This window comes from Ailuropoda melanoleuca, chromosome 15, assembly GCF_002007445.2.
Source record: "Ailuropoda melanoleuca isolate Jingjing chromosome 15, ASM200744v2, whole genome shotgun sequence".
Classification (NCBI taxonomy): Eukaryota; Metazoa; Chordata; class Mammalia; order Carnivora; family Ursidae; genus Ailuropoda; species Ailuropoda melanoleuca.
In genome coordinates, this window is record NC_048232.1 from 4503472 (window position 1) to 4520264 (window position 16793).

The 16793-nt window shown below is 48.9% G+C and overlaps 1 protein-coding gene across 1 annotated transcript; it reads left to right on the plus strand.

Moving 5' to 3' along the window:
* The first annotated feature begins 2405 nt into the window (after positions 1-2405).
* Positions 2406-8455, plus strand: UCN3 (urocortin 3). Its single transcript, XM_002920342.3, has 2 exons — positions 2406-2538; positions 7495-8455. The coding sequence occupies exon 2, from the start codon at positions 7501-7503 to the stop codon at positions 8005-8007; it is 507 nt and encodes a 168-aa protein (XP_002920388.1). The 5' UTR covers positions 2406-2538; positions 7495-7500; the 3' UTR covers positions 8008-8455.
* The last annotated feature ends 8338 nt before the right edge of the window (positions 8456-16793 follow it).

Genomic DNA, 16793 nt, shown 5'->3' on the forward strand with positions numbered 1-16793 from the left:
GGCGCGCCAAGGCCGGAGAACAGAGCTAGCATAGCGGAGCTCCCCCCCCCACGGGCGCCCTGCCGCAGAGGGACAGAGGGAGACCACGGCTTAGCAGGGAGGACACCCTGGGGCTGCTGCTCACCAGCCGGCTTCCTTCGGTCCCCAGCTCTCTCCGAGCCTCCATCAGATGCAGCCAGAAGCCGTTGTGCGGTTGTGAAGCAAACAGACAGAATCTCTAAGAAAAGCACCTTCAGGACCGCATGCTCAGCCACCGCCCAGGGCTGTGCGGACTCCAGGTGGGACCCTCCTCGTCCCAGGCTGAGAACTCATGGGAGTCATCCGCCAACCCCAGGGCCAACCCAGATGGGCCTATGGGGACTGAGGAGCCCACCTCTGTCTGGAGAAGGGATGGTGTGCTCACGGACAGCCACCAGCCCCTGACACAGAGAGGCTCCATGGAGCTCAGGCAAAGGAGATTTTGTAGGAAGCTGAGAAGAAATGGCAGATCAGCAAAAAGAAAAGCCAGTGTTTATGGTCTCTTTTTCTCAATCCCATCTTCTAGGGCAGTGGTTCTCAACTGAGGGCAGTTTTGTCCCCGGGGGGACCTAGCTGGAGACAGTCTTGGTTGTCACAGCTGGGCAAGGGAGGGTGTGCTCTGGAATGTCATAAGGAAGGGGATGCTGCTGCTAACACCCTACGATGCTCAGGACAGCCCCCACAATGTCACCCGGCTTGAAATGTCAGTAGTGCCAAGGCTGAGAATCCCCGCTCTAGGGGTAGCAATGTTGGGTATCTTCGCGAGACCACCTCCCTTGAATCCCAGAGCTCAGAAAGGCAGAGAAGGGGTTAAACTCAGATTTCTAACTACCCCTCCAACCTACACAAATTCCATTACTGCCTAGTTATCTGAAATGCGGAAAAAGAAAATTTCTCCCAAAGATGAATATATGAATGAGTGAACAAGAGAATGAATGAGTTTGGATCAGATCTCTAGTGTCACATGGCCGCTCAACCCAGAAGAACCCCAGCCAGGCAGCTCCGGAAGAAGGAGTGCAGTGAGGTTCAATCCCGCACATCCACAATGAAGGCTGGGACTCTGGGGCACCTTGCATCCTTCCCCACAAGGATTTCCACTTGTTCCCCAAAATACCTGTGAGCATGAAGATGTTGGGATAGTTCCAGAAGTCCACTTACTTCTTCGTCTAGAGGGATTTCAGGATGTAAGAATGCCCATCGAGGGTGGGGAGTGTGGTCTTGCCTAGAGGCCTGGACATAGCGTGGGTCTCGCATGGCCCCTCCAAATCGTTCGGCCTGAGGTTCCAAGAGCTCTGGGCCCACAGGAGACCCAGATTCTCACCCTGACTCTGTCCTCTGTGTCCTCATCTGTGAAACAAGGGAGTTGCCTGCCTCAAGGTCCCTATATCTTCGCCATTGTATATGGAATGAAATTGGAACCCCCTCGCCTGGGTGTTGGTTGCCCCCCAGTGGGAAGCCGGCCACCGACCCAGCACTGGCCCCCTGCCTCCCACGTCCTCAGTCCTTCTCCTCGCTGGTTCTCTCCCTCCCGAACCTCCTTTCGGTCTGAACCTCTGCTCTCCTCTCCTGGCGCACATTATCTGTCTTGAGTCTCCAGGACAGGGATGCTCCCTTCTGTACTCTGGCATTGGCCACGCTGAAATCAGGCTGTTTTTACATATCTTTCTGTACTGTGATGCCTCTAAGAACAGGGTTCTCAACTTTGAATTCCTCAGCGTCATGCCAATACCTCGCACACAGCAGGCGCTCCAAAAATATTGGATGAATGGATGAAAAAAATGGGTAAAATTCGAATGATTTTGCATCCAATGCTCTAGGTACGCTGCGCCTGCTCCCTCATGAGCCCTCTGATGAACACAGACTGGCAGAGCTCCGTGAGCAGCCAGGGGTGACACTGCATGTCAGGACCCACAGGAACTACAAGACAACAGATGAACTTCAAGTCACCGTCTCTACTTTCCAAGCAGGTCCTGTGTCCAGATTCCCAAAGGAGGGGTAGAGTGATGAGGACGTAGGAAGACTGAAATCAGTAAGAACTAAGATCCATAATAAAACTCTTCAAAGGAGCTCCTTCTCAGTTTAACAGAGCGTTTTCTTCTTTTTATCAATGAGCACGTTGCTAGGGCAGGAGGGGAAGTGGGAGGCGGTGGGAGGGCCAGGTGGGGGGGCATGTAGGAGGGGTCAAGGACACAGAGTGCCTGTCATCCCCATGACGCAGACGGCTGGTTCCGTTGTAGTTTAAACGAAATCGCATCCCGGTGTAGACAGGGCGTCTGGAATGACAATCCACCCCGTGACCTGTCACTTTTATATATATACACACACACTAGAGAGTGGAGTGGTTTCCATAGAGAGGATATATCACGGCCCACTCAGGAACAATACAAGAAAAGAAGGAGCTGTGACCCCAGCAGAGACAGAAGTTCAAGGGGATGTTTCTGGGGCAGACCTCCTGGTCCTGAAGCTGCCGCCTGCCTCGCTCGCTGAGCATTTTTACTCCGGAGCGAAGGCCACTCACAGGTAAGGTTTTGGGCTGGGGACTTGTCCACGAAGGATGAATTTATTTGCCCTGGAGGAGGCAGAACGTGCTGGGGACTGGACAGGGGTGAGAGACAAAGGCTGCAGGCACCCCCAGGCACCAGCCCCAGGGAGCAGGTGCGGAACACCACAGTGTGCGTTTTAGGGAAGGAGAAACCCTTCCTCCCTTTGTTGGTACAGAGAGACCTGCTTTGCAAAGGTGACAGATCGGAGGCAGAACGGGTTCTTACCAGTGTATTTTTCCCCCAAGAAATGGGGAGGTGGGTGTGAATAGAAACTACAAACTAGAGGCTGGTAGTCCCCACACCCCTGCCTGCAGGAGCAGGAGGGGGCTTGCCTGTATACCTTCCTCTCTCTATACCTGCGGGGCAGGGAACCTTCCTCTCTGTATACCTGCGGGGCAGGGAACCTCTCCTCAGGCTGTGGCCCGGGGGAGGCCAAGTGATTCACCCGGGGGCAGGTGAGGGGGTGAGCATGGCTTTGAACCCAGGCCCTCTGCCTCCAGAGCCCAGAGTGCTTTCTCCCTCGGCAAGCTGGGGATGATAGAGGAAGGGGATAGACATCTGTAATGACTTGGTGCCACCTGTAAGGGGGAGGGAACATAAAGATGGATTTTTATGTCTCTATTTGATGTCCAAGTTCTCTGAGAAATGTTCTTTGCAATTTTCTCCTCAAACATGGCAATCTTTTTTTTTTTTTAAGATTTTATTTATTTATTTGACAGAGAAAGAGACAGCCAGCGAGAGAGGGAACACAAGCAGGGGGAGTGGGAGAGGAAGAAGCAGGCTCACAGCGGAGGAGCCCCATATGGGGCTCGATCCCATTACGCTGGGATCACGCCCTGAGCCGAAGGCAGACGCTTAACCGCTGTGCCACCCAGGCGCCCCCAAACATGGCAATCTAGTGACCACGCACACACACACGCACCCCACTTCTGAGAATGGGTTAAATGAAATGACGATGAACACGGCCAGGGACACGCTCTCTATAACATGTCAACGCTCCTCCCAGCCATTCCTCCCTCTTTGGGGGGAAGAGCCCTTCACGTGGAAACCCTCCTAGCTCACTTTGAGGTGAGCTGCTTAGCCACCTGTGGGAACGTGTGTGGCACTCGTACACACTTCCAGGAGTCTGCCCTAAGAGGACAGCTCCTTGCTCTAACACCTGTTGAAATGCGTCAAGTTCCCCTAGATTCTGCAGCCGCAGTCTTATAAAATGGCCTTTATTCAGCTCTTTGCCGGTGTTTACAGTCGACCAGGGTAAAATGGGGATGAATCCTGCCCTCCTTGCCTCCGGAAAACAGGCTGGCACGGGTGAAGCTGGCTGTTTGCCTCTGGCTTCACCCTTCCCCTCAGCGCACCCTCTCCCCGGGGGGTGCTCTGACTCCCGGGCGGGCCGGGTCCCTCGCCAACTCACGTCCTGGGGCGTGACTCTGGGACAGCTCTGAGAAGCACCTCGGGAAGTCCTGCTAGAACCCAAAAGAAGGGTGGAGTTTCAGGCACGCAAATCCAAAAAGCACAGATGGAGAGCTTGCCCCCTTCCATGTAACTAGAGGGGGAGCGCTCGTTTTCAGGGCAGGTAGCAGGGACCTCTTAAACCTTTGTGTGGGCTCGCTAGGGGTGGGGGCAAAAGAATCCGAAGAATGTAGGAGGGGCGCTTGTTCCAGAATCAGACTTGAGGGAGGAGCAAAGGGCTTCTTTTCTCGGGCAGGGCTTCTTCCCTTCTGGCCCGCAAACCCCAAACAGAGCTCTCTCCAGGACTTCCCCGCCAGCATTAACCCTTTCTCCGTGAACTGGGTTTTTTGAGTCTTTAAATCCTTTTGGCCTTACAAGCCCTTGGAAACTGCTCCAAAGCTTTGAGATACCTCCGAGCTGGAAAGCAGCTAACGCCACGATTCGCACAATGTTTACACAAAACAAGCACGGCCAGCTCGTTCCTCAGTAAATGATGAAGCCGAGTGTTTGGGTATTGAACACGCTACTAAGAGAGAGGCTGAGTCCGTTTTCCCATAAAGATAGTCAATACGCCCGTGTCAAACGTTCTCCGAGATTCTGCTGTCTGTGCAATTCTAAGGAGGACGGGGCTCCCGGAGGTGGTTCTCACCGTGTGGTCCACGGACCCCCAGCATCCTCCAGGAGCGAGTTAGAGACGCAGAGGCTCCGGCCGCATCCCAGACCTACTGATCCAGAAGCTCCCGGGACGGACGGAAGGTGTTCTGCAGCCCGTGGGTGAACAATCCCCTCACGTGATTCTGAACTACTCTAAAAGCTGACAGCCGCTGACTGAGACTGAGGTCAGGGCAGGAGGAGCCTGCCGGGGTGAGGACGGAGAAAGTGGTACAACAGCCAAAAACTAAAAGCCAGAAATACACCACGGTAAAGATATCGGTCTGCAGGACCGAACGAGTGGATCAAAATGACCCGGCATCTAGAGATGTGGACGTAGAGATCCAGATAAAAATACGTCGATGCCGGTATCGCTTCCTAAATGGTTGTGCAGGAACCGAATCTTATCCTAATAGGACCTGGAGATGATTTATGTGTAAACGGAGAGGAAGCAGCCTTCTTTATTAAGCATCTGGCTAGAGCAAGAGTGTTTTCCACCTCAATTTCATCTTCCACGCAAGCTTTACGAGGTAGTTATCCCTGTCCCCATCTATCGGATGAGGAGATGGGAATGCACAGAGGTTAGCAATCTGGCCACGGTGCTCAGGGCAGGAAGAACGGGGTGGAGTTGAACCCGTGTCTCTGTAATCCCAGAGTGCGTGTTGATCTCTCTGCACCACGCCACGTGCCCAGACGCAGCAAGGATCGCCTATTTTTTTCATAGCCATCTGACAAAATAAATGACATTTTTGTGATGTAAAAACAAATAACAAACAATCAAATCAACCTGGTTTCTTAAGGGAAAGGAAAAGGAAGGCGGTAGGCACGACGTGGAGTGTCCAGGGAAACCAGGCTTCTATAGAAACGTGCCCGATGTAGGGCTCACAAGATTGTCCTTTAGGGAGAGAACGAGGCTCAAGCGTTTAAGGGTCAGTTCTATCCCCGTCCATTCACAGCCTGAAGAAGTTGGGAAGGCAGCGAAGGTTCATTCCTGCTTTGTTTCTGGGAAATGACCTGCTCCGGGTCATGTGGACCATGATTTGCAGAGCTGAGGCTAGCCCTCAGCCTTGGACCGCCAGCCCTCCCCTCTGACTGTCACCACAGGAAACAGAATGACCTTGTGCTAGTCTAGCCTTCTTAATGCCCAGAAGGCCCCCCGTGTTGATTTATTTATCCAATTTGTTTTGCCTCCTAAAAAACTACCTTATAGAAGCAGTCCCCCGAGTTGGATAGCTAACCACACCTTTCTTGCTTTCTTTTGTGGGAGTCAAGGGTGTCTCAGGCAGAAAATAAACTCCAAGTTCAGGTAAAGCAGCCAAAGTGAACAGTGCAGCCCTTCACTCTTTGGGCCTCCAGGGATCGTTGGGCTTCCTGAGAACGGGAGGAGGTAGGGGGGTTAGCATGTCGGGGTGTGCAGAACAGTCAGCAGTCCTTCCTCTGGGGGGAGTTGATGAAATCCCACACCTTTGACCGCACACTTTTTTCTCATGCCTGATGAAGGGTGACAGTGAAGTCAATGAACCTCGTGTCCTTAGCTCAGAGCTGGACAGAGTGCCGACAGGACAGACCAAGGGGGCCTGGGGTACAGGGTGGGTTTGGCCCTAGGACACAGGAGGTGGATTCTGTCCACTTCACCATTTTCCTAAGGCACAGTGACCACCCACAATCCAAATTCTGATGGTCTTCTGACACAGCTGTGAGCTATTATTGCCAAGGGGGCTGGGCACAGGGTGGGACTGGCCCAGCACGAGCCCTTCTCCCCTGCTCGCCCAGCACTGTTGATCAGAGGCCCAACAACTATGATGGCTTCAAACCCAAACAGTCCAGGGTACAGGAGGGACACTGAGCTGGATGTTGTCATGGCCACACATGCCTCCTACACTAAATTTAGGGTTTTTTCCTTTTCTTTCTGTTGTTGTTGTTGTTTTTTCAATAAAAGACTAGATTCAATGATCACTATAGACCATGATCCTTTCATGCCTCTGAGCATCTCCTTGTAACCCCAGACAATTGCAAGACCTGCCCTGCATTTGAAGGCACTGACCCACCCCTGGTACAGCATGTCCTTGGACATGGGTGTCCCTGGATTAGCTCTCAGACAATTTCTCTCTCATTCAGTCGGATGGATAACCAAGAACGTACATATAATAGAGACAACTGATAGTTTTAGGATTGAGGTTGCATCAGTCTTAAACACTAGAGAATACAGGTGATCCTTGTGAAATACTTGACACTTCTAGACAGAGACCAAACTGACTTTCACCTAATAAATTCTGTAGTAAAACCAACCAAATCCACAACCTGTTTGCTCCCGAGGAACGCTGATAGCACAGCAGGGGCCGGGTCTTGACGATCTGCCTCAGACACACTGACCAGACCACCCACCATGGTCTTTAAGCAGCAGGGACCCACTGAGTCAGCAGCACTAAGGTAAGAGAAGTAAGTCACTCGCCACTAAAATCGACCCAAGCAAGCTATGAAATGCTCACCTAGCATATTTACTATTCATTTTTCAGGGCCAGTGATGACCAGCAAAGCTGAACGAAATAGAAACCATCAATACCAGCCAATTAATGGCGCTCAAACGTTACCGACCATCAGAATCGCCTGAAGGGTTGATTAAAACCCAGATCGCTGGCCCCAGACTTTTTGATCTAGTCGTTCTGGGGGCAAGACCTGAGAATTCTTTGCATTTCTAACAAACTTCTGATGGTGCTGCTGGTCCCGAGACCACACTTTGGGAACCGTTGTAGAATATTACCAAAGCCCATTGAATGTTAACCCATGTCTTCTGAGCGTTAAGCCCTTCTCACGGCCCTGTTCTCGCCTCCAGGGAGAGATGCTGACGCCCACCCACTTCCTGATCTTGCTGCTGCTGCTGCTCCCAGGGGCCCCCCGGCCAGGCCTCTCCCAGAAGCTCCACCGAGCCAGGTCCTTCTTCAGCTGTGTCAACACAGCCCTGTCGGAGGTCAGGAAGAGCCCACTGAAGGTTCCACCAACGCTGAGCAAGAGACCCTTCGCCTACCTGCCCAGCCAAGACCCCTCCTCAGGAGAGGACAAGGAGAAGGAGGAGGAGGAAGAGGACAAGAAGAAGAGGACCTTCCCAGGCTCTGGGGCCGGCAGTGGAGCGGGAAGCGCCCGGTACAAATACGTGCCCCCAGCTCAGCTCAAGGGGAGGGTGTACCAGGACAAGGCCAAGAGTGACCGGCGCACCAAGTTCACGCTGTCCCTCGACGTCCCCACGAATATCATGAACGTCCTCTTCAACATTGCCAAGGCCAAGAACCTGCAGGCCAAGGCAGCCGCCAACGCGCTCCTGATGGCACAGATTGGGCGTAAGAAGTAGAAACAGAGGCCAGCAGGAGGGACGGCGCACATCAAGGACAGGGACGGAGGTCGGGGTGGAGGGTGAGGGGCTGCCAATTTGGCCGGTTTGTATTTTGAGGGATGGGTCTGGTTCTCCAGGCTGCTTCACTGCTCAGACCCTCTGCTCCCTTCCTGCCTCCAGCCCAGCCCCATCCTCTGCACACATGTACACGAGTGCAGTACTGTCCCAACTGCGCAGACGTGAGGCCGTTCATGTCTCTCCCTAGATTCTGCGTCTCCTTCCTCCTTCCCCGTGACGAGAGGCAAAGGTCCTGCCGTCCTGCTCTCCACGATCTTCCTCCATGACCCATGCCTGGGAAGGGGGTGCAAAGTGCTCCTTCCTGCCCATACACCACCCCACCCACGCCTCACCATCCTGACTTCAGATCCCTTCCCTTCCCCCTCGGCCCCATTAAAAGCGATGGCTTCTGCAACCCCGGGCTGGTTTCGGTTCCTGTTCCTTCAGCCAGTGGCCTTCACATGTCTGAGCATGGAAAGGGGGAGGTGAATGAGGGAGGTAGCGGACAAGTCCATTCCTGATCTCTCCCGAGACAGAGAGGTTCTTGGAGGGCCTAGGAGTGGTAAAGAAAGGCTTGGAAAGGCCAAACTGGCAGAACTCCATCAGGCATCGCTCAAGCTACAGCCGTGTGCACGGCCTGGTCTGGCCCAGGAGGCCTAGCCTAGGGTCTGCTGTAGGATGGGCACTGAACGGTTAGGTGAGGAGGGGGCTCTCAGTTATTCCCTCGTGCTGCCCCAAACTCCACCATGGCTGGGCACGGGGCCACTAGGCCCTTGATAGGTGTTCACTGGCCCCGCAGTAACTGCCCAGCCCATGCCGGGCCTGGTGGGCGAGGCTGGTGGGTGAGGCAAGGCCTCTGCTCTCTTGGGTCGGCACGCTAGGTGAGGCTCGAAACCCAGACTTGAAAAGTAGCACACACCACCAGAGACTGTATGAGCGATTAACTGCTAAATGATAGCAACCAGCATAAAAAATTATATGAGGGATTCAGGGATGAGAAGATTTAATATGAGTAAAAGTCCACTAAAAAGGGACATTGGCAAGAACTCTGATGGCCTCTGGCTGCAAAACCCAAGGGCCAGATTCCCAAAGAGGGACCGTGGTTCTCCTGCCTTCTGCTTGATGAGAAGTCATAAATCACAAGACAGGAACTTCTGTGTGTTGCCGATACTTCAGAATAAACGACATCCCCACACACCAGCAGCCAACGCTACCACCGCCCCCAAGGCAAAGTCAAACACAGATGCAAGACAGATTAGAAAACTGCTTGCCTGTCATATAAAAGACCAATGAGTTATTGACCAAATGCATAGAGCTGCTAAAAATTGAGAAGAAAAGAACCACCCCTCCCTCAAATAAGCAAGAACATGAATAGATCTCTCTCTCTCTCTCTCTCTCTCACACACACACTTTCAAATGATCTTTACACTTATGAGAAAATGCTAAATTTCATTCCTATGGGAACTGCACTCATAGACAATTTCTCACCTCTCAGATTGGCAAAAGTCCCTAAGTATGACAATTAACCTAGACTCCACGGACGAGGTGAATAGCCACTCTCCTCTGTTGCTGGCTGGTGGGAATATAAACTCTAGAGAGACAATTTTGGAAGTACTTATCAAATTACAAATTCATTTTTTAAAAGATTTTATTTTTAAGTAACCTCTACACTAACATGGGACTCGAACTCACCACCTCGAGTTCGAGTCGCATGCCCTACCAACTGACCAGCCAGGCGCCCCAATCCTAACTGGTTTAAAAGGAAGGAAACCTCAGCCCCTCTGCCTTCTCCGCCGTAGGGAAGAACATGTACATAGAAAAGGAACAACCTCACCGGCCGTGAGAGTCTAGGTTCCAAGTTAGTGGCAAGAGTTGGAGAGTATTTTAGGAGAATATGACAAGTCCACGGTAATCCCTGAGTGACACAGCGGGCTCCTCCTACACGAGGATTTAACACTGTGATTGAGGTTTTGTGAGTCCTCGATGCACAATCCATGTCCCCTGCCCGAGACACACTGTGGATAACTCTGCAGGGCAGACACGCAGGAACAGGCTGCTTCGTGGCCATGACCCCAGTCAGTTACCGAGCGCCCCGTCTTGGGGCAGAGTCTCGGGGCAGACAGCGTTGACCTCTCCTTGTTATCAAGGATGCCTCATATCATTAAAGACTGCAAGAGAGCCGCTTAGGTTCTCACGGGTCTGTTTCTGCATTTTGCGAAGGAGATTACTGATGAACACGGCAATGCTCGAAGCTCTTCAGCAAAGTCTCACTGCACAGACTGTATCTGATTCTGTTTTAGGAACATGTCAGGGAGCCCCCCAGATCCCCTGCCCTAGAACTGAGTGCGCCACAGGCTAGAAAGTCTAGGAGGGACCCCCAAAGACAAAGGCTGATAGAACTGAGTTCAGTTGCCGTAGTGTGCAATAAATACATTTTTGAAAATTAAAAAATAGTAGGTTCGTAACAACCATTGGAGTTTATGAGGGACTGTGCTATGTTAGCACTGAGGACCCTTCTCTGAAGTGGATTTGAATTAAAATGATAATAATTATTATAATAATGCTTTGGCTGTATTCATAGAGAGACGGTGGGATGAATGACACCAAAGGGAAGAGTGATCTCTCCTTGTCAAGGATCATTAAGATTCATGGGTTAGACAAAAACACTAGCTTCAGTTCATCATGGCCAGGAAAGGAAATCACACCACGGAAAAGATAAAAAAAAAAAAAGATGTGATGAACACAAAGGCATTTGAGGTTCACAGGAAAGTTTTGGAAGTGGCTTTGGGGGTGATAATAATGAGTTCACGTCAGTGAAAATTCCAGCACAATTTGTCGGATTATTTGTGTTGATTTGAGCTCCCCTGAAAAAAATCATTGAAACTCTCTTTTAAAAATAAAACAAGGCTCAAAACCCAAGTGACGCTCCTCAAAGGAGGCAAACCCAGTGATGGATGGTGACCTCTAAATGTCCTACCTCGGAGGAAATCTGAAAACAAACACCAACCGCAAGCAAATGGGGGCTTTGTGACACCAGCATGACTTTGGATCTGTAACCAAATAATCGGGGAAAGCTGAGTGACACCCAGAATTCAGTCAGATATTTTACAGAATTCCAAAAAATGGGAGATGCACAAGGTCACAAGAATGCAGAATTATACTAAAAAGTTGCACATATTGGGGCACCTGGGTGCCTCACTTGGTTAAGACTCTGCCTTCAGCTCAGGTCATGATCCCGGGGGCCGGGGATCGAGCCCCACATCTGGCTGCCTGCTCAGCGGGGAGCCTGCTTTTCCCTCTCCCTCTGCTCCTCCCCTCCTGCTCCTGCTTTCTCTCTCTCAAATAAGTAAATAAAATCTTTTTTAAAAAGTTACATATAAAAGAGCCAAAGATATTCAAAATCTTGCCAAATGGTGTAGCTAGCTAGCTATCTTAGTAAGAATTACAGATGAATTTCAATCTGACTTGAAAATTAAGTAATCACGTTAATCTAAGCATGGGCTATGGGACAATTTGTTCTTTTAAAAAAATTTTATTGAGGTATAATTGACATACATTACGTCATTATATTAGTTTCAAGGGTACAGCATAATGATTCTGCCTTGTTCTTTAATTAGTGAAGTTCCCATCATAGACTATTCCTAGGGTTGAGCGTGTTTCATTAGAACCTGTCACAGCCCGGTGGATATCACTAAGAAGACTCCATAAGCCCACAAGGCAAAAGACCAAAAAAAAAATTATCTTGGGAAGCAAACCCCAAACCTATGGGATGACACAGTGTTTTCTTAAAGGTAAGCATGTTTCATCCTAGGAGAGAATTCTCCTCCTTCCTCCCTAAGCCATTGTTCCCCACCTGAACCTCACGTCATCAAATGATCACCCCACTGCCCATTGTTGCAACCATTCACCAACACCTGGGTCAGTGCACCTCATTTCCCCATCATCTCATCAGTCTCTCTGAAACCATTCCTGCCTTCACGATTGTAACGTGCGTATGGATACCTGTCCAACATCCTGGTCTCACTTCTACTCCCTGACTCTGTCCAACTCATTCCAGACTTTGTCATTAAATCATAAGCTGTCCGATCATCCCTCCTATCTCCCCAGCTTGCTCTTTCCAGGAAGCCAACCCCAACCATCTTCCAGCCCCGCTGAGGCCGCTAACCTGTCAGTCCTCAAAACAGACCTTCACTCTTTGTCAGTGCAAATGCTGTGATCAATCATTATCACTGTAGCTGTGTAGACACCTGTAATTCCCTTGTTCTGCTTTTGCTTTGCCTTGTTGACGAAATCCTGATGAATTCACTCCACTACTCTGTCCCAGCACTCTGAAGCTGAACACAACTTAAAACACACGCACACCCGTGCACCCATGTACGTGCACAATCAGCGATCTCACTTTACAGTCCTGACAAGCCCGTCATACAGATCAACCGTGACATCGCATTTTCCACTCCCACTCCAACTACCTGAGACATTCACTCATTTTCTTCTCTCCTCACACCTCACGTATTTCCTCCCCATGTCCCACCATAGCTGGTGACCTTGCTTTTCATCTCACTAAGAAAATCGGATGCTTCTGAAGCAAAATTTCACAAAAGCCCATCAGCACATTCGCCTATCCCAGGCGTCACCTTCCACACACTCTGTCTGTTCTCTAAGTTGGACGCACCATCCGTGCACCTGGGTGAGGGACAGCCTGTGTCATGCCCAGACTTCCCATCCCCTTTGGCACTGATCCACCAACTCTCCCTCCTTCCTCCCACGTCATCAGCATTACCCCACCCGCTGCACCACTCACATCGGCACACAAACCCACTTTACTTTTCCTGTATCAAAAACAAGCCCCCAAATCCTTGCCTGCGCCCCTTCCAGATCATAGCCCATCACTCTGCTCCCCTTACGGCAATCCACTGTGGGCAGTTCTCTCTTGGGACTGTTTCTCATTCCCTGTTCAACCCACACATCTCAGGCTTCCATCCCTACCATTCCGCTAAAACTACTTGTTACAGTCAGCGAAGACCTCCACGTTGCTAAACTCAGTGGTCAAGGGGCAGCAGCCTTCCTCCTTCTTGACCTGTAAGCATCATTTGATGCAGTGGACCAGTACCTCCCTCCTCCTTCATACAGCTTTTCCAGCCTGACTTTGAGGACACCATACTCTGTTTCCCTTCTTCCCCACGGGCCACTCCTCTAGATCCCCTCCTCTCGTGTCTTTTGCCAGGGACGCTCTTCCTCCAGGTAATCTGCATTCTCCCTATGTCACTTCCTCCACGTCTTCGTCAATTACCTCTTCCTCGCTGACCACCCCCTTCTCCCCCTTACCATGGTCTCGTTTTCCCAACGGTACCTATCGCCTTCTAACACCCAATATAATTTAATTGCTGTGTTTATTGACTTTCATCCCCACCCCCTTGCTACCATGTAAACCCCATGACAGCTGGGATTATTTTTGTTTTGTTCAACATTGTATCCCCAGTGGTCAGAAGAGTGAGTAGCACAGGATAGGGGGCCAGTAAATAACTAGGGAATAAGTCAACTTCATAATGTAGCAAAGTTCTTGCGACAAAGACTCTGTGCCTATTTAGTATTTAAAGTACAGCTTTTCTGATAGTTAAGAGTATGGGGCCTAATAGAAACATTCGGGCTTACAATTCCAATTTTAAAATATGTGAACTGAGTGAATAATTTGCATTTGTGATCTTAAATAAAAATCTTACTAGCTTATAAACAGTTTGGAACACTTGAGCATAATCAACATGTTTATAGTTTCACTTATTAGATTTTAAAAGAATTACTTAAGAGTACTTGTGAAAGTCTGCCGGATGAAGCCCTTAAAAGAAAACAGAATATATTAAATTTATAAATGCAATCTAAAGTATTTAAGAGCAATTATCTAAGATTGCAAAGGAGAAAAATTTACGTGTATTCCCTTTAAAAGTGATTATTTAAATTTGCTAAACTTAGAAAACATAAGATTCTCAGGCTCGCCTTAAAAGTTTAAGAAATATTTAGGTTTTGTTTTGTGTTTCAGAGAGGGAGAAGGAATCTAAAGCAAGCTCCATGCCCAGCACAGAGCCCAGTGCAGGGCTGGGATCATGACCTGAGCCAAAATCAAGAGTCAGACATTTACCCGACTGAGCCACCCAAGTGCCCCAAAACAATTAAGTTTTGAATCTCAATGTTAGTAGATTATTAATTTAAAAAAAAAAGAAAAGAAAAGCTCTGAATGGTCTTTTCTGAGTGTGTGAATACACCCACACTCAGACGCACACACAAATGTCCTTCAGAATAGCAAAACAATTGTATGAACAGAGGGGTTATTTAGGCGTTCACTAGCGCCCTCCGGTGTCTGAAGAGAGAAAGTACTTGTGCGTTTAAAACAATAACTTCGTAAAAGTCTAATACAAGTTCAAAGTTCCATGTAGGGTATGCACATGAAAATATATATATATAATTCATTAATGAGTATTTACTACAATATTTTCAATGTAGTGAGAGATTTCATAGTGTATCCTAACTGCCTCTAATCCTGGGGTGGGAGTAAATGGATGTTCAAGCAGCTCTACAGGACAGGTGAACTGGCTTTGATGGGAAGACGGGGAAGGGAATGGATCCTGGAATCATCACTGAAGTAGAATTGCTAGGACTCGGGCTCTGTAGAAAGCAAGAAGGCATTCGAAAATGACGGTGTTGTTCAGAATCTGGGAAGATGACATAAATCGACAAGACAGAATACGAAGGGAAGAGCAGACTTCTCTTGAGGAAAACAAACGGTAAGGTTTTCTTGGAAGATGTTACATTTAAGTGCAGGCAATACGTCTGAGAAGATAGCAGGCAGGTGCAAGTTTCGGTATAGAACTCGAGAGAGAAGGAAAACTAAGCATCTTCTCTGTCACTCACATGGAGCGAATGTGGTTGTGGACAAGGTAACTGAGAGCCAGAGAAAGGCACCAAGAGCATCTCCAACAGGGGCAGACGAGGCTCGAGAGGAGCCTGCAAAACGGTCTATCATGGGGATGGAGCTCTGGAAGGCCACATCCCAGGGCAGTGATATTAGTACATAAGAGCATCTACCAGGAAACCATTAAGGTGGAAGGGCCAGTGTGGGTCCACTAATAAGAAGGAAGTTGTACTGCAGTTTGGTAAATCTCTCATTACAACACTCAACTTTATGCCTTCAGCCAAGGCTTTAGTGGCTATCACCCTCAGATATCTACCAGGTGTAGCGGGAGAACAACTAGGTTCCCTGGAGCCACAGGAAAAGTTTCAAGAAAAAGGAATAACCAATCACTTAGGGTAAAGAAATCTGAAGGCTGAGAAAAATCTTTGTTTTGGGAAATGAGGTATGATCAGTGATCTTCAAGATAACGGCTTCAGGAGCACGGTGGGGAAGACATATTACAAACGAGGAGCGAGCACAAGACGAGGTCCAGGCATCAGGTGTATACTCCCTCGAGCAGTTTGACAGAGTGGGAAGATGAGAGCATATGTTATGGGGGTTGTAGAATCTAGAAAAAGGGGTTCATTTTTTGAACGAGGAGACCTGGACTTGCAAGTAAGGAGCAGAACAACTGCAGCAAAATCAATGGCAAGAGAGAGAATATACAAAGGAGACTGAAGGAGTGAGGTCTTCTAGAAGGTCAAGGGAAGGTGCAAAAATTATAAATGGCCTTGGAATGGACAGTGCTATTCCTCTGGGATGGAAGAGGACATGTGTAGATTCAAAATAAGTTTGAGGGGAAGACTGAAGAGGAACACAAGACGTTAAAATCAGATGGATGTGATCTCAGTAAAGTAGGAACTAAGGTCCTCTCCTGGCACTTTTCGATTTAACAATCGCGTGAGTACCTACTCCGTGCCTGGCACTGTAGATATACAGGTGAACAAGAGACTCCCTGCCTCAAGGTCATATTTCATTATCTCAGGTGACCTCATTCTTTGAGGAAGAAGAGGCAAACATCAACCCCAGATCCACATCAACAGAATACCTAAGGGAGGTATTTTGCCAGAAGGAAAATGATCCCACATGGAAGTCTGAATGAAGAGCGCCAGAGGATGACCAGGAAGGTAAATCGAAGCAAACACCCCATTTCAAACAACAGCAGTGATAGTCAATGCCTTGTAAGGTTTAAAATAAATGGTACTAAAATATAAGGTCACAATACGCAAAAGGCAAGAGGATAGTAAACAAGTTCTACAGGTTTTTTTCATCATCCAGAAGTAGTGAAAACAGGAATACATATAGATACTAACAAGTCAGGTTTGAATGTTGTCACGTCTATGGTATCCACTGCAGGCAAAACCGTTTTAATTAATGTTTAATAAATTAAGAGAGGAAACACTAATAACACAGAAAAATACTTGGTAAACCTAATATCATATAGGTTGTAGAGGCTTGAAGACTACTCCTTAGGAGACCTAATCCTAAAACTCACAAGTATGTGAAATGTCCATTCTATTTAGGTCATCAAATATCTTTATTTATTACCGAATAAGACAGAGGATTTTATTTTTTATTTTATTTTTTTTTAAGATTTTACTTATTTATTCGACAGAGATAGAGACAGCCAGCGAGAGAGGGAACACAGGCAGGGGGAGTGGGAGAGGAAGAAGCAGGCTCATAGCGGAGGAGCCTGACGTGGGGCTCGATCCCACAACGCCGGGATCACGCCCTGAGCCGAAGGCAGACGCTTAACCGCTGTGCCACCCAGGAGCCCCAAGACAGAGGATTTTAAAATGCAAGC

What these genes read in the sequence shown, in the direction of transcription:
- UCN3 (XM_002920342.3), top strand. Translation starts at nt 7,501, where the DNA reads ATGCTGACGCCCACCCACTTCCTGATCTTGCTGCTGCTGCTGCTCCCA.